Genomic DNA, 20,643 nt, shown 5'->3' with positions numbered 1-20,643 from the left:
CTTCAGACCGGTTACTCATACACACACACACACACAGTGCATGCGTATGTGTATGTCATTCACACACATGTGCTTAGCAAAATATCTTTTTGTTGATATTGTTAATGTAACGAGTACTCAATGGATCCACTCAGTTCTTAAATTTTCCGGAAACACGCGTCGTCCAATCGTAATCGAAAATTCTAAAAACAACGCGCGCGTAACAACAAATTGTTAAAGAATACATATAATATATAAATATATATCTGTTATTCGTTTCGTTCCGTTCCGTTCCGTTCCGATTTTGTTTGATTTTGAATCGACTTGATCCTCGTTTTTAAAAATGACACTTGACTGTGAAAAGGAGCACGATGTAATTTTGTTTTTTAATTGAAAATCTTTCAAAATTCACATTAGCCCCTCGCGTTGAATTTCCTTTTTTATTTTATATTATGTTTTATTGCTTTTTAAATTGATTTTTAAATTACTTGCACATTAACCAAGAGAGAACCGTACAATGAATGAAATGACTAATTGTTATGAAAAAGAAAGTTAAATTTCCGAATATCTCTTAAGAAATGTTTTCAGGCATAAAATAAACCCACTAGATCTTATTCATGCTTTCAAACACTTTGCAGTTTAGATAATGTTGTTGAACACCTGAAAGTGAGTAAGAGAGCACTAAACGAAAATGATATAGCCTAGTTCTTTCCATAAAGAAAAACCAACACCAGCTCTGGAAAGGATTACCTCCATCAATAAATTCTAATAGTTTTTTTTACTAATATAATACACACTTTATTCACTAATTTAACAAACTTAAACATAAAAAACAAACTTAATATACAAGCGAAGCTAGGGGTAAGTTTGCTAGGAGTATTCATATATATGTATACTACAGATGAAATATGATTGATATTTCAATACAGCAGGAACACAATTTAAGAAATTTCAAAGCTCTAGCTCTAATAGTTTTCGAGATCAGATATACAGACGGAATAATGTAGATATGTAACATATTAATTTTTGAATAAATAATAATATTCATAAAATGATTTGTTATATACAAAAGTATAAAAACAGTTAATTGAAAGTAGCAGACACACTACAAACAAATAAAATAATTTAACAAAAATGGATAAAATCTAAATATAAGTGAATCGACTATGTATGCTGATCGAGGATACACTTAAAGGTCGGAAATTTTTCCTTCCACCATACTGAACGAAAGATATTTATCCTAAGGAATTTACTAATTCTCGTTATTCTAATTAATTGAATCTTATCCCCAAGATGTCCCCTCTTTCTCCAGACAGAATTCATTGAGCTTCGTTTTCTTATTCTTGTTGAAACAGACGGTTCTCTTTCAATCAAATTATATTCTAGAATAATGTAACTAAAAATAGATCTATTAAATTTGGACTAACACCTGGATATGTTTACTTTGAAATTCGATTTTATTTTATGTGAGCAAAGAGCAAGAAAAGTATACATATTTAATTTTTAAAAGCCAACTATCCGCAATGTTGATGTATTAAATTATAATTAGAATACAAATCAACTTAATAAATATTTATGATTGTTATATTTTTCTCTTTTTCTTATATCCAAATTTGATATATTATATTTTCAAATAATTTTATTTTCTCTATTTAGTTTGACTACGAGTATGTCGCATTTTTTTCAGTGTACAAATGCTGAAATTAAACAAATTAAGTAATGTATTGTGATAGAGATTTCTAAATATTTTAAGACAACAACGTGATTTTACTTCATTTTTCATTGGAGGAGGCTGTATTTTATATACAATAGACAATACACTGTTAAAAAGCATTCTATATATATTTAATTAAAAACTTAAATTGCTCATATTATTTGTTGTTGAATATCAATTTGTTTGTAGTTTGTTTCAAATAATATTAAATCTATGTGGCTCTCAACTTTTACATAATTCTAATCTATTGATATTTTTCATTTCTCATGGTATTCAACAGCTCCAGCTCTCCAGATCGAACAGCGCAGCCGCGATCAGTGAACGAACCCTTGAAGAATGTTGGTCGACCCTGCAACGAGTGAGTTGGCATCTCTTCCGTTGTGTATAGTACTCTTCCACGTTGAAGACACAAAACCCAAATTGCATATGTACATACACAGAGTACTTTCTATCATATATACAAACCCACACACACACACAAATTCAACACACGCACACACAGCAATTACACCGCAACCGAAAGATCGCACATTGCTTAGATATAGTCTCTTATGGAGCATTATAAACCCCTACCAATAAAGAGTAAAATTAGAAACTTAGATCGCGAATTCGTGAATTATCAAGCTTTCCCAGGATGATATGATTTTTTCGATTAGACATTCAATTATTCAGAAATATCGACCTTCATACAACGATATAGGGAAAATGTTACATTATTATTTATACTCTATTATTACACAAACATGTATATAAAATTATAAAACAAATACTATTTTTATTTGAGATTTTTTATTTTTAAGGTACAGTTTTAAAAATATTTAAAGCCGAAAAGCTGTTTTAATTTAATAAACTTGATATCGTCATATCAAATAAGTAAATCTAAGAATACGTTTTATACAAACATATATATTTCATTAATCAATAAAAGCATGTTTTGTGTTTTTTAATTTTTAAAAATTATTAAAAAGATTTATGCACTTAACATATAATAAATATATATTAAGTATAGTTTAAATTAATATATTATGTTTGTAAAGGTTTATATTCAGTAAGCGATTAGCATGAAATAAGTTGACTTATTGAATTCCCATGCAAATTCGTTCGCTTTAATCAATAAATGTTTCAGTTATTTTTCAACTACAATTGTTTATGTTTTCTTGTTTCATTATTTCAGTCTCATAGTTTTGTTCGCATTTCTTTTGCTCTTTACACTGGAAAACCTTGATTTTTGCATAAATTATGTTCATTATTGGGGCTCATCGATATTTTCACATAAAATGATAGCACATATTCGTAATCTACAGTAGTTCTAAAATCAATTCCTAAACCCCGCTTTTTGAGTAAAAAGTCTTGCGATTTTATTCCTATGTTTTAAGGACAATTGTTCCTTTGTTTTTATAAAAAATAAAGTCCTGGTCCTAACAAGAGTTTTGATACCAAACTTGTCAGGATCGGACTAAAAACACTAAAGGTATGCTAATAATAACAGGCTAAAAATTTAAAAATAAATACATTTTTCAACTTAAAAAGCGGGGACTAGGAATTGATTTTAGAAATATGGTTTTGTGGTGAAAGCAACGTGGAATTGACCGCAATTTACGAATTTGAGTTACCATTTATTGTGATATAAATCGATGCACCCTCATGTTCATACATACATACATACATATATACACTGCATACATATTTTCATACGTAAGTTCATGTTAAAGGCACAGATAGAAGTCAAACACACAAATATTAAGACATTCACGTGTCGAGTGTGACCAGAGCTTCGAGACGACATCCCAAGAGGATTTGAATTTACAGTTGTGCGAGTATGTATGCATACACGTGCATACGTATATTTGTAAGACAATGAAAGATTCATGTAGAAAAAAAAATATGCTGAATAACCGATTTGTATGTACAGTATGTCAAGAAATTGATTGGACACTTGCTTAATTAAAAACACCTTCTATTCGCAATTTTGGATTTTATTTATTTTCAGTTGCTTATGACTAATGAAACAAATAACACGAAAAAATATATATATATAAAACACAAATATGTGATTTTATTCTTGGTCAATACAATTACTTGACTGACTGTATGTGAGTACATTGTACATGTGTGCGTCTAGCATGTCTGGGATACTTACACACATGCACAAACTACGAACAAGAAGAAGAAGAATAAGAAAAAAGGAAGAAGAAGACGACGACGAAGACGAAGAAGCACACACCATTTTTTTTTGACTCGCCTTCATCCACTCTCATTCTATTTCTCTGCTCTTTTGTTTTCATTTTTTTTTATTTACTTTTTTTTCTTCCCTTTACTACTTCTTCCCCTGTTCTATTGTGATACACCTACCCATACAGACACACATGCATATATGTGTACATGTGAGGGTAAGCCGTATCTTACCCTTAAACGACTCACACAATAAAAAAAACCTTACGGCCAGCATCACCGGCACCGCACAACGAACAGGACGAACAGGACCGAAAATGACGACTAGGAGGAACAGGACGAACAGGAGCGAGGGCAACAGTAGATATTCATTGGCGCAGTGACCCTTGCAACCATCCCTATCCTGCTTTTTTTCCAAAGAATTTACAAAAAAAAAACGAGAAACACTCGGAACACAAAAAAAAACAATGGAAGAGGACGGCAAAAGAAAGTTAAAAATAAAAGTCTGCACACTTATGCACTATTTGAGTGTAGTTGTGAGTGTGAAAAGTCTGCACATTTATGCACCATTTAGATGTGAGTAAGAGTGTGAGTGTGGGTGTCTCTCTTGTAGTTCCATTGTACATGAGTACTATGTACAAACATTAATGGACAATGAAATAGACATATTTAGGTGTGAAAAATATATATCACGATTGAACGATTGAATAACCAGCATGATTTTTTTTGTAAGCAGTTATAACATTTTTAAATTAAATAAAACCTAAGCCACCAAAACGAGGTCTTTTTGGCTTTTTGGGTTAATTTAATATTAGCTTCTTTATTATCATATTAATTTTTATTTCTTCTACATATTTGTGTATATATTTCGTTTATAATACAATGGATTTTAAAATTAAAGAAAAACTAAGCAAACAAAACTTTTTTTTTCGTTTTTGGGCTAATTTTATTTTTTTATTACTATATTTTTTTATTTCTTTTACTTTTTTGCGGATATATTTCTTTCATATTAAAAATGTTTTTTTTAATTAAAGCAAAATTGGGCAAGCAAAGTCTTTAATTTGTTTTTTGGGCTCATTTTATATTAGTTTTTTCATTATCATGTTTATTTCTTCTTCTTTAACATTTTATTTTATATATATTTGTTTTATATTTAGCTAATCTCATCTGTAAAAATTCAGAAAACACAGCTGTTGGAAATGCATTAACTTTTTTTTGGATCTCACAGTGAAATAATAATAATGTAGACAAAAAAAAAAACAATTCACATATGTATTAGTTTCAAATAATAATAAAAAAAAATAGTTACATTTAAGAAGATGGAATTCTTTTTTTTGATATTTACCTTTCGAAAATTTTTTCTCTTAACTAAAAAAAATTTATTAGTTTATGTATCTACATAAGTACTTTAGTGCACTTTGATGGATTCTATTCTATTTTAGTCGACTCTGTCGCAGTCTGCATTCCAGACTGCAATTTCCCCTCTTATAAAAACTATTCACTGTCCCGCTCACATTCTTTTACCCCTATATACTAACCCAGACGCAGACCTACTCACACACACACACACACACACACACACACACACACACATCTACATTCATAGCACCCATAACCGTACCATTATCGCAATCTCATTTGCCGGCGATTCGCAGGACTGCCGTTGGCTGGCTGGACAGTGCAGCCTGTAGTGTTCGCCATTCTTACGCGTTGCAAAAAAAAGGACGACGAAAATAGAGTAGGGAACATTCAAGGGGGGAGCCTGTGCCAAATGAATAAAAACTGCAGTCTCGGCCAAATGACGAACAGCAGCAAACAGCAACAGCGAATCGGCGGTAGTGCAAACAAAAACCGTTTGCGGACCAACCAACCAGAGAACACCGCACGCGGGTTGTCCAACACTGTCTGCCTGCCTGCCTGCCGTTTTGCCAGACAGACAGACAGCCGGACAGACAGACTGCCAGACTACCGGACTAACGCCATCGTCTTCGTCCACCATCGGGTCTCTCACCTACTCCTACTATTTTTTCCTTTCTTTTTTCTATGGATTATGGCGGTATCTGTGTCCACATACATACATATTTGTACATACATACTCGTACACACCGGCATTTGATAATCTTCAATTTTAAATTGGTTTTTTTTATTATTATATTCGTAAGAATTATAACAACAACAAAAAATAAGAGCTCATGTAAGATTTAAAGAAACACTAATAAGGCAGGATGAGGAAAACAAAGTAGAACGAATTTGGCAATTCATAAAGGGAATTAGGAAATTCATTAAGAGTGCAATATAATAATTTATAATTTATTAATACAAAAAAATCACCATCAGCCAATTTTCACTCTATATTTAACTATGTACATTGTACAATGAATGCCCAAAAATTTGTTATTTCTTAGACTTAAAAGTAATAAATTTTTTTTTATTTGACGGGGTCAATTTTCGTTTCATTCTTATAAAAACACAATTTAAGTAGTAAGCAGCAGTCCAAAAAATAAAAAAAAGGCCAATTTTCCTAATTTTGAACTTCCCAATTTCTTTTTCTGTCCCAATTTCTAGTTGCTCTTTAGTTTTGTTCCCTTAATTTTTAGACCCCGTACTTAAAAAAAGTACAGGGCAGACCCTATAAAGTATTTATATTCTTTATCAGCATAAATAGCAGAGTCGATATAGCACCTAGATCTCAGAGACTATAAGAGCTAAAGACACCACACTTAGTATGTACACTCAGAAAAAAATCAAGATTTCCGTACTTACAGGCCATTTTCTAGTACAAACGATCTCAAAAGCTGTCTTAGTTCGGAATTTCTAAAGTTGAGAAGAAAAATCTTATTTCAAGTTCGGTTTTCGCAAGTACGGAAATCTTAAAATGAGATTTTTCGGAGATATTTTAAGTACGCTTTGGGTTTAAATCAACTGAGAAAAAATTGAAAACATACTACTTCAAGTACACAAAAATCTTGAACTAAACCCAAAATGTACTAGTTTTTAGTACAAAACATTGTCATAATTAATTAACTTTAATCTTAAAACATACTCCAGTATGTATACTAAAATTAGGCAAATTACCAAAACTAAATACCATTTAATTATGGTGTATTTTCTTGGTAAGCGACCTTTCGAAATAGGTGCTGATTTTACCAGCGATCCAAGCTTAACGTCATATTTGCGTCGCTCGAACCTGTTGAGAATTCTAAGGTGCTACAATGAAAAAGAAATAGCCCAAAACGTACTTGTTTTTAGTGCGAAACGATCTTATTTTTAACTTCCTTGTAATCTAGAACAAACTATTTTAAGTACAAAAAAATCTTAGACTAGTTTAGTACAAATAACTCAGTTGTTCCTGGAGGTATCTTTACGAGACTCACGGATTATATATTTTTCATGGTCTTATATATTCTGACTAAGTTTGGATAAAATCTGACTACTATTTCGGATAGCTGCCATATGAATGTGAAGTCAGAATTCTAAATTTAAGATCGATTCATACTTAATTCAAGATTTTTAGTACACAGCAATCTTTAAATTTTAAGAACAAGACGGTATAAATTCAAGTGCGGTCGTACCTAGTTTTAGGAGGGCATATTTTTCTGAGTGTAGGTTCCTCTGTATTGCAAGCAGATCAAGTTTGTTTACCGCCTAAAAATCGACATGGAAAGTTTTATATCCAAATTATAGGAACAATTTAAAAGCTAGTGACATCAAATTTGGTATGTAGATTCCTCTATATTGCAGGCAGATCAAGCTTGTTTGTTTTTTCGTTCGGTTCATATAGCTGTCATAGGACCGATCGGGCGAAAATCAAGTCTTAGTATAAAAAACTTTGTTTTATGAGATATCATAACGAAACTTATGGAATATGCATTTAAGTAAGACGTATACATCCTCACCGAAGTTGGTTCAAATCGGACCACTATATCATATAGCTGTCATAGGATCGATCGGGCAAATATCAAGCCTTGGTATGAAAAACTTTTTTGTTTTTTGAGATATCGTAACCAAACTGACACAATATGTATCTAACTTTGTCGAAAACGTAATACAGTGCTCTGCAAGGGCGTCAAGTAAGCAGAATATTTTTCAATTTTTAGCAGTCTTAGCTTTTTCCATAGTAAGTACGTGGTCTCCGACAGTCGAGAATGCTCGACTTTAGCTCCGTCCATCTAGTTTTTTTTTACAAAATTTGGTATTTAAAGTATTATTTGTTGAAATTCTTTTGGGTAATCAATATTTTAATGTTATTTACTTTATAAGTTGTTACATTAACTATTTCAGATAGGCATATTGTCAGATATAGAGACATCTAATTGCTGTTGTCAATATTAAGTAATTTTCCAACATTGTATCTGTTGATCATGTTTATAATCAACTTAAACACATTACCACACATACAAAAGATAAAGTTCCATTCTGCGACCTTCAATAATTGTAAAGCGAAGGTTTTTCCGTCAGTCTCCGATTCTCGCTTAATATTAATTATTCTTTTCGTAAATAGAGTACTCGACTTACTTAACTTAGCTACTGAACGGCTACAGTAAAAATTTATAGAACTCAGCACAAAATTTTAAGGTCCACAGTTCTTGTTGGGTTTGAACCAAAATGCCCATTATCATATAATTTTTTGCACTTAATTGGAATTACTTTTTGTTTGTACATATTTTTAATCATTTAAAAAACTGACAAAAAAATTGCAATTTGTTTTGCTGACTTGTTTTTGACTTGTACGACATGCGATGGTACACATTTTTATAAAAGTATTCAACAAAAAAAATCATGGCTTAAAGTAAACAAGAGAATAAACGAATGAAATAAATAAAAAATTTAAAAAAAGTGCTATTAGTTTGGAAAAAATCGTCATAAAAATCTATAAATTATCGTCAGAAAAGTGACACGAAAACAGTTTGTGCGTTCAGTTAGTTGGTTGCGGAAAGTTAATTCCATATGCGAGAGAAATAACATATAATAAATAGATGCATACGACTACTCGTACTTATGTATGTATGCACACAGTTAGTCAAGTAAGAGTTTTGACAAAAAAATAACAAACATTTCCTGTGTATTTTTATTTTTTATAGCCGGAAAAAATTTAAAATAAATAATGTGAAATATTTGGTTTAACTATTTGAAAAAATATCAAAACATAGGTGCAATTTTTTCAAAGTCAAAACAATTTCTTAAAATACCGTATAAGCAACGGCGCTTAACCTTGACACATACAAACACAGATATATTGATATCATGATTGCCAGAATTTAACTCAAAAAAAAAAAACTCAATCCAAAACACAAGGAAAATGTTGTGGTATTGGTGTTTTTATTAATTTCATAATACTTAAACTTTAATTTTATTGAAATTTCTCATAAAAGAATGGTATTACGGCAACCATGATCAACACACATATCTATATGTCATACATCTGTACATACAACTTTAACATAGTACTTTACATTGGTCATTTGAATGCTTATCGATTGATCGTTTGTAACCGACGGCTTCTTCTTCTTTTTTATATGGACATTTATGTCCACTTCTTACAGCTTTTTATGCACAAGAGCGCAATGCAGCAGATTCAACAGCAAATTCCTCGTGTCGGACTGGGAGCCCACGGCGTAGCCAGCACGGGGGCTAGCATGGGGGGCGGTACGGCACCCGGGGCAGAGACAAAGCCCCACCAATGCCAGCAGTGCATGAAGAGCTTCTCCAGCAACCATCAACTAGTACAACACATCCGCGTCCACACCGGCGAGAAGCCCTACAAATGCTCCTACTGTGATCGTAGATTTAAGCAGTTATCCCACGTTCAGCAGCATACGCGCCTACACACCGGTATGTACTTACAACTACAACTACAACTACAACTACAACTAATATCACAAATTTTAACAAGAATTAAAACTGTAATCGAAACCGTAAAAGGTGTATTGTTAAAGTTCCCTTTGGAATCTCCATACTTTCCCTTTGACACTATTCAGAGCTTCAAACCCTTGTAACTTTGTCAAAACTGAACCGATTTCATTGCGGAATGTCTATTTTATATGGTTTTCACTGTCAATTTTTTCCATGTCCATATTTTCCATACTTTCGCTCAGACACTATTTCATAACTTCAAACTGTCATAAGTTTGTCAAATCTTAACCGATTTTCTTGCGGAATGTCTATTTTATATTGTTTTGGCCTCTAAAAATCATATTTTTGCCTTTACTATTAATTTTTTTTTTTTTTGGATATTTCATTTTTTCTATACATACGAAATGCAAACCCTCATAGCTTTGTCAAATCTTATCCGATTTACTTGTGTAATGTCAATTTAATCTTCTTTTGACCTCTTATTTAATTCGGCATAAAAATTGGAAAACATAATTTATTGTCCTCATTTGTCCATTTCCTTCATACTTTCCCGTGAACACTTTTTTAAAACTTCAAACCCTCACAACTTTCTTTAATCTTATGCAATTTTCATGTGGAATGCCAATTTTAACTTCTTTTGACCTCTTATTTGATTTTGCATCAAAATTGAATATATATTTTTTTTGTCCTTATACATATTTGTTTGTATATTGCAATATTTCCCTCAATGGTGAAATAAATAGATACACGAGGTGCAGTGAATGGAATCACCTTGTTAATAATTTCCCAACGACTATTTCAATACTTTGGAAAGGAAAACATCAATTTAACCTATACTTTATACGCATGTAAATGAAATTCTCTGAAATAAGTAAAACTATATATTACTTACATACATACATACATACATAGTCAACATCAGCAAGTTTCCAGTTTCTGTCTCTGTGCTGCTTTTTGTTATTATTTTTTTCAAAAAGTCTACGTAGAGATCTGGACTAGTTATCATAGCAAATTTTAGTCCAATTAATGCTTTTTTTAATTACAATTTTCGCTTTCTCTGGTTTACAAAGCTGATGTAACTGCTTCAATACTCGAAAGAAATTAAAACGGTCAAATCCCACTTTTTACAGTGTGACAAAGTCTTCTTTTTTTGGCCGCTAACTCACATATATTCATTAAATGTAAGGCGATGAGTATTTTTTGCTTATCGTTAACTTTTGTATTATTACCTTCCATAAAGAGACCAGAAAACAGAAAAGCAATAGACGTTATGATTAGTAAATAAGGCTCAATTTAAATACTGATTTCAGTGCTTTTATTTGATTTAAAAAATCGCTTTAAGCTTCAAACTTAGTGCCGCATAAATTTATGATTTCTAGCACTGTCCAACGGTATTGACCCATTCCAGAAGCCATCTTCAGGCTACAGTCTACAGTCTACTCTTCCTAGCCTGGCCTTCTGAGTCGAACACATCTTCTCGCATTACATTTGCATCTGTACGACAATTATTTTTATTAAGAACAAATTTCGTGTTTCGTAAGACTGACTGGGCAAAGCTTAATGATAAAATGATAAAATGACAAAATCACAATGATAATTAAATAAACTTTGAGTGCTTTTCGTCGCGACATTCCCGGTCGGCGCCAGCTGTGACTGCTGTGACTGCGGACAAGAAAAAAATACCCATAGGAATAGGATAACAAATAAGTAGCGAAAGCAAGCAATACACTGTCAAAAAAACACAACTTGGTTTTTTTTATTTGTAATAAATAATTAATAATAATAATAATAATAATAATAATTAATAAAATAATAATTTTTTCGGCCCAGATTTGACAAAGTTATGGCGGTTTGAAGTTCTGAAAAAGTGTGAACCGGAAAGGAAAAACGTGTCAAGGGAAATATTAAGAAAAAAATGATTTTTCAATGTATTTTTCCATTACTAGTATTGAATATTGTTATTATTCACACATAAAACATTTTGTTCAGTGTAGAAGCGAGTATTGGTTTCGGAATAGAATTAGGGATGACTGCCCGACTGACGGAAATTATTCAATGTCATTAGCTGCATTCAATGCCATTTTTTATACATGTTCGTATCGTATCGTGTATATCTGAGTTTGTTCTCTGGCGTCTTCCGTTTAGTTGAAGCAAATTATATTCACACCTGATTACAACATCACAATAACGTTTTTTCTTTCGTTTTTTCCATTCATTTCATTTCTTTACTGTTGATTTTTTCATTTTCTTACTGGCAAAGAAATCAAATACGCTTTAATTAAAAACCAGTTTGCAGTCCCGCCAAAAAGGGCGGGCAGGCGGCACAGGCGACAACGACCTTCAACTCTTTGGGTGCGGTACGGGTACGGTAACGGTATCTTGGTACGAGTACGGATTCTGTTTCCGAATACCTCGCATTTGGCCTGGGTAATTAGACAATGCAATGGCTAACGCTGCGTTTTCGCAAAACGATTTCTTAGAGTCTAAACAGGGCGACCGAAACACTCAGATAATGGAGAGGTCATTAAGCAGCCCGGACACAAGTACTAAGGACAGTACAAGTACAAGGAGCAGTAAGGAACAGGATGCAGGCGTTGTAAAGCCACGAAGTATCTTAGAAAAGCACGTAGATGCGCGTTTAAGGCTCTTTAAAGTGTCAGGACTAAATAATGCTATAAGGTGTGAAGTGACGATGCCGCTGTCGCTGTCTCAGTCTCTGCCGGCGTCAATCGAGCAAGGGGTTTCCCCCAAAGGAATTTCAAGAGACTCGCGACCGCATCCTTCGTCTACACGACTGCACTTTGTAACTATTTATTTGCATTTTCTGGTAGCAAAGTGACTGTAAGTAGCTTAAACGGTTTAGTCCTTTTCGAAACGCTTCTCGACTCTCCTGACCAAAAAGGAGCGACCATCTCTGCGTCACTGACCTTCCACTTTTTCATTTAATTGCGCGTTCAAATGAAATTAATTTTCCTAGCAAAATCTGAAACACGTAATTGCAACTTTTAAAAGACTGCAGCGATTGGAACCCCCCCCCCCTCTCTCTCTCTCTCTCTCTCTATTTATCGCTCTCTCTCTCTCTGTCTGCATCATAATTTTTAAGCATTTACTTTTTAATCTTGTTAAAATGTAGTCAATCAGTCAATTACAGCTACGCTCTGCTCAAATTCAAGCACGTTTAAAATACATTAAAGCACTAAAGTATCTTAGTCAAGAGTGCGCGACTAGATGATACTCTTTATTTCCTAGCTACTAATTAAACTAGGTCAAAATTAAGATTTTTCTGACACAAGTTTTGCTCTAAAACGAAAAACTTATTTACAAATAATCAGTTTAGATCAATAAATATTTTTATAAATTAGTTTTATTGTATAGCTTTTAAAATAATTTATTTTTAATTGATTTTAAATTGTAAAACTAATTAATTTTTGAGTTAAATATTTTAAGGTAACTAATATAATTATTCTGATTCTTATTTATGAAGTAAATTTAACTGTATTTGAACCCCATCAGATGTTGAATATATTTTCAACAACGCAACGAACGCAACGCAACGAAATATGATCATGTTGTTTTCAGAAGATGTTCTCATCCTTTTTCTCAAATTGTAAAAGCTTTAATTTGTCAATAGAAGGGAACACAAGTACAAAGAAAACCAGTAATTTACGTTGTTTGAATGGCAATTGTACTTAATATATTGAAACTCACCGCGACCTACATTATATATTTAAATCAGGTTCATTGAAGTTGCTTTAGATGTGCTTAAAACTTAAAGCAATCGCTTAAAAAAATAGTTTCAGAAATTGAATAGATATAAAAGATACAGCCTAATATTTTATTTTGTTTGACTCCTTCAACATTCAACATTAATTGACATGCAATACTATATTCAAATTGAACCTAATTAATATCGGGTGCTCACCTTGGGATTTTTGTTGCAGGAGAACGGCCCTATAAGTGTCACTTGCCAGACTGCGGCCGGGCTTTCATCCAGCTATCGAATCTACAGCAGCATCTGCGGAATCATGACGCTCAGGTGGAGCGTGCTAAGAACCGTCCCTTTCATTGCAATATTTGTGGAAAGGGATTTGCAACGGAATCAAGCCTGCGTACGCACACATCCAAGGTGAGTGAAAAGAGTTTAATTCGTGATCAGGATCGTGCTCTATTTCATCAATTCGAATACGAATACCAAGAGCGACCCCTCAACAACAACAACACTTTAATCCAATACAACAGTTTCAAAAATATTATTAGATCACTACTCTACACACTTTACCATATTTATTAAGCTATAATAAAAATAATATAAACATTAAATAATATTAAAATACATATTATTTAATCGTATAAAACACATTGGGTGCATTCAGCAGGTAGTTTTAATTACCCATTAGATTAACCGATTTCAGCAGAAAATTTTCAAGAATGAAAATGTTAAATATATCGTTTAAAGAATGTGATACAGTAGTCGGACTTTATAAACAGTTTTCTGAATTTTCAAAATAAAATTAGCAGTTATTACAATACAAAAAATTAAAATAAGAGTTATTGAATAATTTGTACATAACAATTCTAACTTAATGGTTATTTGATGAATTTTTAAAATTAAGATGGAGGAAAAAAGTTATATTTTAATTTCCAAAAATACATTCCTCTACCTTACACTAAAATATGTAACTGGTTTATTTTAAAACTTAACTTTAAACTTTAACAAGAACTTAGAATAAAAATTCTGGGATTAAATATGAATAACAGACTATAATTATGTGCTGATTCCCGCATTTAATAAACTATCATGAATTTGCTTATAAAAAAAAAAGGAAAAAAAAACTAATCGAAACGAAACTTAACTCATTTCAACTCAAATCGACCCAAATCTCATCCATCTTGCATTTCTTTTGTGCTTTTGTGCTTCTGCCCTGTCTGCTGTCCAAAAATTCACCGACCATCGCCATAATTTCTTACTGTGCACGCACCACAAATGCAAACCGATCTCATGACCCGAATGACCCGAAACTAAATGGCAAAATCTCAGGAGCTACAGCTGCATCTTGGTGTCTTGCAGCAGCATGCGGCATTGATCGGTGGTCCGAATGCGACATCTTGCCCCATATGCCACAAACTATTCCTAGGCACCGAAGCGTTAATGGACCACATGAAGCATGTTCACAAAGAAAAGACACCACCTCCGATCGAATCAGGTAAGTTTCCTTTGCAATTATTATAAATTTTACACTGATGAAAAACATGTTCTTAAATCAAGGTTTTGGTCTTAAAACTAACATAAAATTCAAAAGTATAATAAACACATGTTCTTATTACTCGTATAAGCATAAATGTTCTTAAAATTTAAGTCAAAAAATATAAATATTTAAAATGATTTTTGAATTTATAATTTTTACGTTGTTACGAGTGGGACTCGAAGCGGCGCCTGCTGCTTTCAACTGAAGCGGCAACTCTAAACAGAGAGTCACGAGTAAACTACTTGTTCCAAATGAGATAGTACACATTTATACTTTCCCCACAATTAAAGATTTATATTCTTGTATTAAGAACTTTAATTTTTTATTAGAAGTAAAATGGTCTTATTTTAAGTGCCAAATATTTCAGATGAATGTTCTTGATCCTAGAAGTTGGTCTTATTTATATCTATAAATTGCAATTGATTGATTACTTTTGCAGCCGGACAATTCAGCGATAGTATGCATGGTACTGGAAATAATGGTCCTGGATCACTTGCCGCTCAATGTGCCTCTGAATTGAGTTGTGCACAACCGTCAACAACGAGCAGTTCCAGCCTAAATGAAAGCTACCTCGGTAAACGAAGAACCGCCAATCATCCCTGTCCCGTTTGTGGAAAGCATTACGTGAACGAGGGATCCCTAAGGAAACATCTAGCATGTCATGCCGAAACCTCACAGCTAACAAGTAGCTTACGCATGTGGCCATGTTCCGTCTGTCAGGCCGTTTTCACCCACGAGAACGGTTAGTAACTTTTTCTTTTTAAACTACTGATATTCCGTCTCAAATTCATCAAAACTAATGGCTTATGACTGTGAAGGGTTGCAAATATCATTACAATTGTATGAAACTTAAAAAGTCACTTAATAATAACACAAATATTAAAAAAAAAATTAATACAAAATACACAGAATTAAAATAATAGTAAAAACACTTTTTTATCAGTCTCAATTTTTTTAATTAAAATAATACATTTATAAAATTACTTTTTTTTTGTGTTTCTTTTTATTTTAAATTTATAGTTCTGAATAAATTTATAATCGACATAACGTTTTCTATTTATAATTTTGCATATACTTATAAATTTATTTAGTTAGGGTTTTTATTATTAAAATAATTCTGTATTAAATAATTAAATTTATAAATGCTTATATGTGTTGTATTTGTGTGGAGTATTAACTATTAAGTTTCTTCTGCATTAAATAATTGTGTATTCATTTTATATTTTTTTGTCGTTAGTTATTATTTTATCATTTTTTTAATCAGATAAAAAATTACATTTATTTATTTATTATTTTATAAATTTATTTTAAAATTTAATAATAAGCCTTGCTTTCTATCTTTCTATCTTTATTAAAAAGTTATTTAAATAAAATAGACTACTTTCAATTAAATTACTTCTCTTTTATATAATTAAATTTATAATTGCATTGATTTATTTATTTAGAGTATTTACCATTAAGTTAATTGTGTATTAAATAATAATGTTTTCATTCTATTTTTGTGTCATTTATTTATTCACATAAAAAATAAGATCTACTTTTGTATTTTTTTATTAAAACAATATAGCAAATTTAATTTGTTATAATTTCTGTTTCTAAATTGAATAATAATATATTCGTTATGTTATTCGTTAGGCCTGCTCACTCATATGGACCACATGCGCATGGATCCCAAGCATCAGTTTGCGGCACAATATGTTCTGGTAAGTAACATAATTATGAATACCCTGTAATTTTAGTGAATCTTTAAAGATTGACAAGAACAAGTTCTTTATTTTATATTTGGATTATATTATTTTTATTTATTTTATTCAAGTCTCGAGCGGCGGCAGAGCAACGCGAGCGGGAATCCTTATTGGCAGCAACATTGGCTGCCTCATCGGCAGGAGCAGGGGGTGGAGGAGGGGGAGTGGTAGGGGTAGGAGGACCTTTGGGTGTGGGTGGATCCAACTCATTGTGCCCGTCGCCATCGGCCAACTCGGAGTGCTCATCGAATGGACGACTGTCGTCATCGTCAGCCTCTGATCAGGATCAGGATCAGGATCACGATCACGATCAGGGCTTGAGCGAGAATGAGAACAGCAGCCACAACAACAACATCAACATTAACAACAACAACATGAACAATAATAATAATAATAATAACAATAACAATAACAACTGCAGCTCAACTAAAATCAATCTTAACGAGCTGCGTCTGCCCAGTTCCAGCCAGTACAACATGGACGCCGAACTCCATGCCAATCGAATGTCCCTCATGGCAGCTGCCTCCGCCGCAGCCGCCGCAGTGGCCGCCTCCTCGGGCCAGGTGTCCCTGTCCCGCTCCCACTCCCAGGACGACTCCATTGACGCCGGCTCCGCTGGCAATGCCGTTGTCCAGGCGGCGGTCGTCAACTTGGCCGCCGCCATGCGAATGAACAATTCCGCCAATCCTCATCAGCAACAGGTATGATTCCCTATTCCAATATTCTCAAATCATACTACCAATTATCAAATAAGGGCTGCACTCAACTAGTCAAATCTTAATATAAAAAAAATAACAAATGGAAAACCAAGCTTTATTTAAATAAAATTGGAGAAGAAAAAAATATTTAATTTAAGAAAGTTTTGGGAGCAATTTAATTATCCCTTTATTAAAATTAATTAAAATTTAGCATCAATTAAGAGATCAAATTATGTTGAAAAAGACATTGCTTATTAAAATTGATTAAGAATTAACAAAGTTATGAGAGTTCAAAGTAATCTAAAAATTTATGTGGAAATAAATAATGAAAATGGGTAATTTTACGAAAAATTCAAATATCCTTGAATTAAAACTTATTTAAATGCAGCATCAATTTAAAAGTTAAATAATGTTTAAAAAGGCATAATTCATTTAAATTGGTTAAGATTTTACAAAGTTATGAGAGTAGCCTAAAAATGTACATAGAAATTATTAAGAATTTGGGACATATTATTATAAATTTAAATATCCCCTAGCTAAAAATTATTTAAATGCAGCATGAATTAAGAAGTAAAATAATGTTTAAAAAGATATAATTTATTGATTTTGTTTAAGATTTGACAAAGTTTTGAGAGCTCAAAGTTGTACAAAAATTTACAAGTGAAAATATTGAAAAAATGGGTCATGGTAGGAAAAATTAAAGTACCCCTTTATTAAAACAAATTTAAATTTATCATTAATTTAGCGAATTATGTTTAAAATTACATTGCTTATTCAAATCAGTTAAGATTTGAAAAAGTTATGAGACTTCAAAGTTGTCCAAAAAAACAACAAGGGAAAAAATCGAAAAAATTTATAATATTACGAAAAACTTAATCATCCCTGATTTTAATATAACTTAAATGCAGAATCAACTAAGAAGTCAAATTATTTTTTTTATAGAAATTGCTAATAAAAATTGATTGAGATTTGACAAAGGTATGAGACTTTAAAGATGTCAAAAAATTTACAAGGGAACAAAATTTAAAAAAATAGGGTAATTTGAAGAAAAATTAAATTTGACTTTTCATCATTTTTGTTTTCCTACTATTTTTCCTTACTATTTTTTTCCTTACTATTTTTCCATAGATTATCTTTTGTATAGGGTAACATTTGTATAGGGGAATCCCTACATATTCTATCTTAAATGCTCTTACAAATTTTAATTTTTTGGCTTAAAATTCAAAAATAAAAATAGAAATAAGAGTAATAATAATATTCTATTATTTATTATTAATTTCAAAATATTTTTCATAATATTTGTATTTTCTAAACTCGTTCTAAATTCGTTACGTTCTCTGTATTTTTGTTCATTGATACTTTAAATTGTATGACCTCTGACTCTAATTCTTATTTTATCTGATATCAATCTATTTATTTGTTTTGTTTTTAGCACGGAGATCATCAACTGCACCATCAGCAGCAAAATCATCCGCTGCAACAGCAGCAACCACAGGGTCAATCTCAATCTCAGCATCCGCATCCACATCCACATCCGCATCCGCATGCACTTGGACACCATCAACAGCAGCTGGCACATCTGCCACTACTGTCGCCGCTTGCTGCCAACAGTGGTGGCACAAACAACAGTCGCCGCTCACCGACTTTAAATGTGCCCAGTCTGCAAATGCAAACGGACACTTCGTCCGTAATGATGAGCATGATGAGGAGCTCCTTGGATGCTGGACTGGGTGGCATGCATCAAATGGAGTCGCTGCATCATCAACATCAACATCATCAGCAACATCATCATCAGGCATCGAATTATTCACAGCACGCTGTCACTCCCAGTTCACACTCCCAATCATCACATCCCAACATGCCACACGGACAACATGGCCAACATGGACAACATGGCCAACATCCGGAGACGGCTCTACGAATGCATCAACAAGCCGAGGCCATATTACGATCCCACACAGAGGCGGCATTTCGTCTGGCTGCCTCGGTGGCCTCGGTGGCAACAACTGCCGTTGGCAACAGCAACAACAGCAGCAACAACAACAGCAACAACAGCAGCAACAACCACACAGTCGCTGTTAAAAGCGAACAACAACAACAGCAGCGACTGATTAATGGTGATCTACATCACAATACATCACAACAACAACAACAACAACAACACCCGCTATCACAACAGAAACAGGAACCGGAACCGGAAACAAATTCACATAGCACATGAAGTCCGTGAGACTGAAAAGAAAGCGAGAAAGCGATAGCGAAAATGACACCAACAAAATTATAGTCTTTATAGCGACATTCACCTGTATCAGCAGCACCCAGTACAACGAACTTTCTGACATCTGTTCAACTATTTCCGTAACGCTTCACATATTCATCGTATTATGTATTCGAAATACTTCACGATACATTTTAGTCTTACCTATGTTGTGACAAAAAATTCATGCTAATACGTCCTACCGTTTTGGGCTGCCCAAACATCGGACAGTCAGGACAAACAGTTTAATACGCATATGTAGATAAATACTTCATGATGAAGAAGATTCATCAAGATTCTAAAATTCTCAACTACAACATCAAGTATTTGAGAACCCTATTTCTAACTATTCTTGTTAGTTTTAATGGCTCCAAAAAGTACATTTCTTTTTCTTTCTTTCATTACATAGTTTTAAGAAGAAAAGCAAATCAAAATAATCCTGAACAATAATAAATTATTTCCAAATTTTTTTTATATGAAAACATTTTTTAACTTTTCTAATCTAATATACACAATGTAAATAACAATTATATATGAAATTCTTGATTTAAAATCACTTCCAGGCTCGAAAGATATTTGCATTCAATTTTTAATTTTCCATTCTTATACTAAAAATGGAAAATATGAGTATTTACATTATTTCTATTTTTTTTTTTAGATCATAAATATGAGTTTAAATTAAAAACTATAATTGTTATGTTATGATCTCCAATTTTATTGATTAGTAGCAGCAAATATTTATAAATGTGTCCCTAGTTCCTATAACGTTGAAATCGAATAAAAGAGCGAGTGATCTGATTTTTATAATGTAGGGTTGCAGCCATTAAAACTTACGAATTTTCAATAGTTGTTACCTTTTTTGTATACATATAATATAGTTAGTATATGTATTACATACTAGGTATATTCAAAATAATCAAACGAAGTAAACAATGTCAAAAGCTATTGATTTTTAGATCTTATTTAAGTAATGCTGATG

General features: G+C 32.4%; 1 protein-coding gene across 1 annotated transcript; it reads left to right on the top strand.

The window, feature by feature from the left end:
- Window positions 1-322: 322 nt before the first annotated feature.
- On the top strand, window positions 323-20,098 carry LOC117779819 (box A-binding factor). The gene is made up of 9 exons (XM_034616174.1): window positions 323-352; window positions 1,974-2,051; window positions 9,409-9,697; window positions 13,660-13,844; window positions 14,757-14,922; window positions 15,404-15,706; window positions 16,600-16,667; window positions 16,781-17,410; window positions 18,840-20,098. The coding sequence occupies exons 1-9, from the start codon at window positions 323-325 to the stop codon at window positions 19,626-19,628; spliced, it is 2,538 nt and encodes an 845-aa protein (XP_034472065.1). The 3' UTR covers window positions 19,629-20,098.
- The last annotated feature ends 545 nt before the right edge of the window (window positions 20,099-20,643 follow it).

This window comes from Drosophila innubila, chromosome 4, assembly GCF_004354385.1.
Source record: "Drosophila innubila isolate TH190305 chromosome 4, UK_Dinn_1.0, whole genome shotgun sequence".
Taxonomy (NCBI): Eukaryota; Metazoa; Arthropoda; class Insecta; order Diptera; family Drosophilidae; genus Drosophila; species Drosophila innubila.
This window is presented reverse-complemented; position numbering and strand designations above follow the sequence as displayed.

Excerpts from the sequence above, each read along its gene's own strand:
- LOC117779819 (XM_034616174.1), top strand. The coding sequence starts at position 323 with ATGACACTTGACTGTGAAAAGGAGCACGAT. Across the intron at positions 353-1,973 it reads ACTGTGAAAAGGAGCACGAT|CTCCAGCTCTCCAGATCGAA; the intron begins GTAATTTTGTTT and ends GGTATTCAACAG. Across the intron at positions 14,923-15,403 it reads ACCACCTCCGATCGAATCAG|CCGGACAATTCAGCGATAGT; the intron begins GTAAGTTTCCTT and ends TTACTTTTGCAG.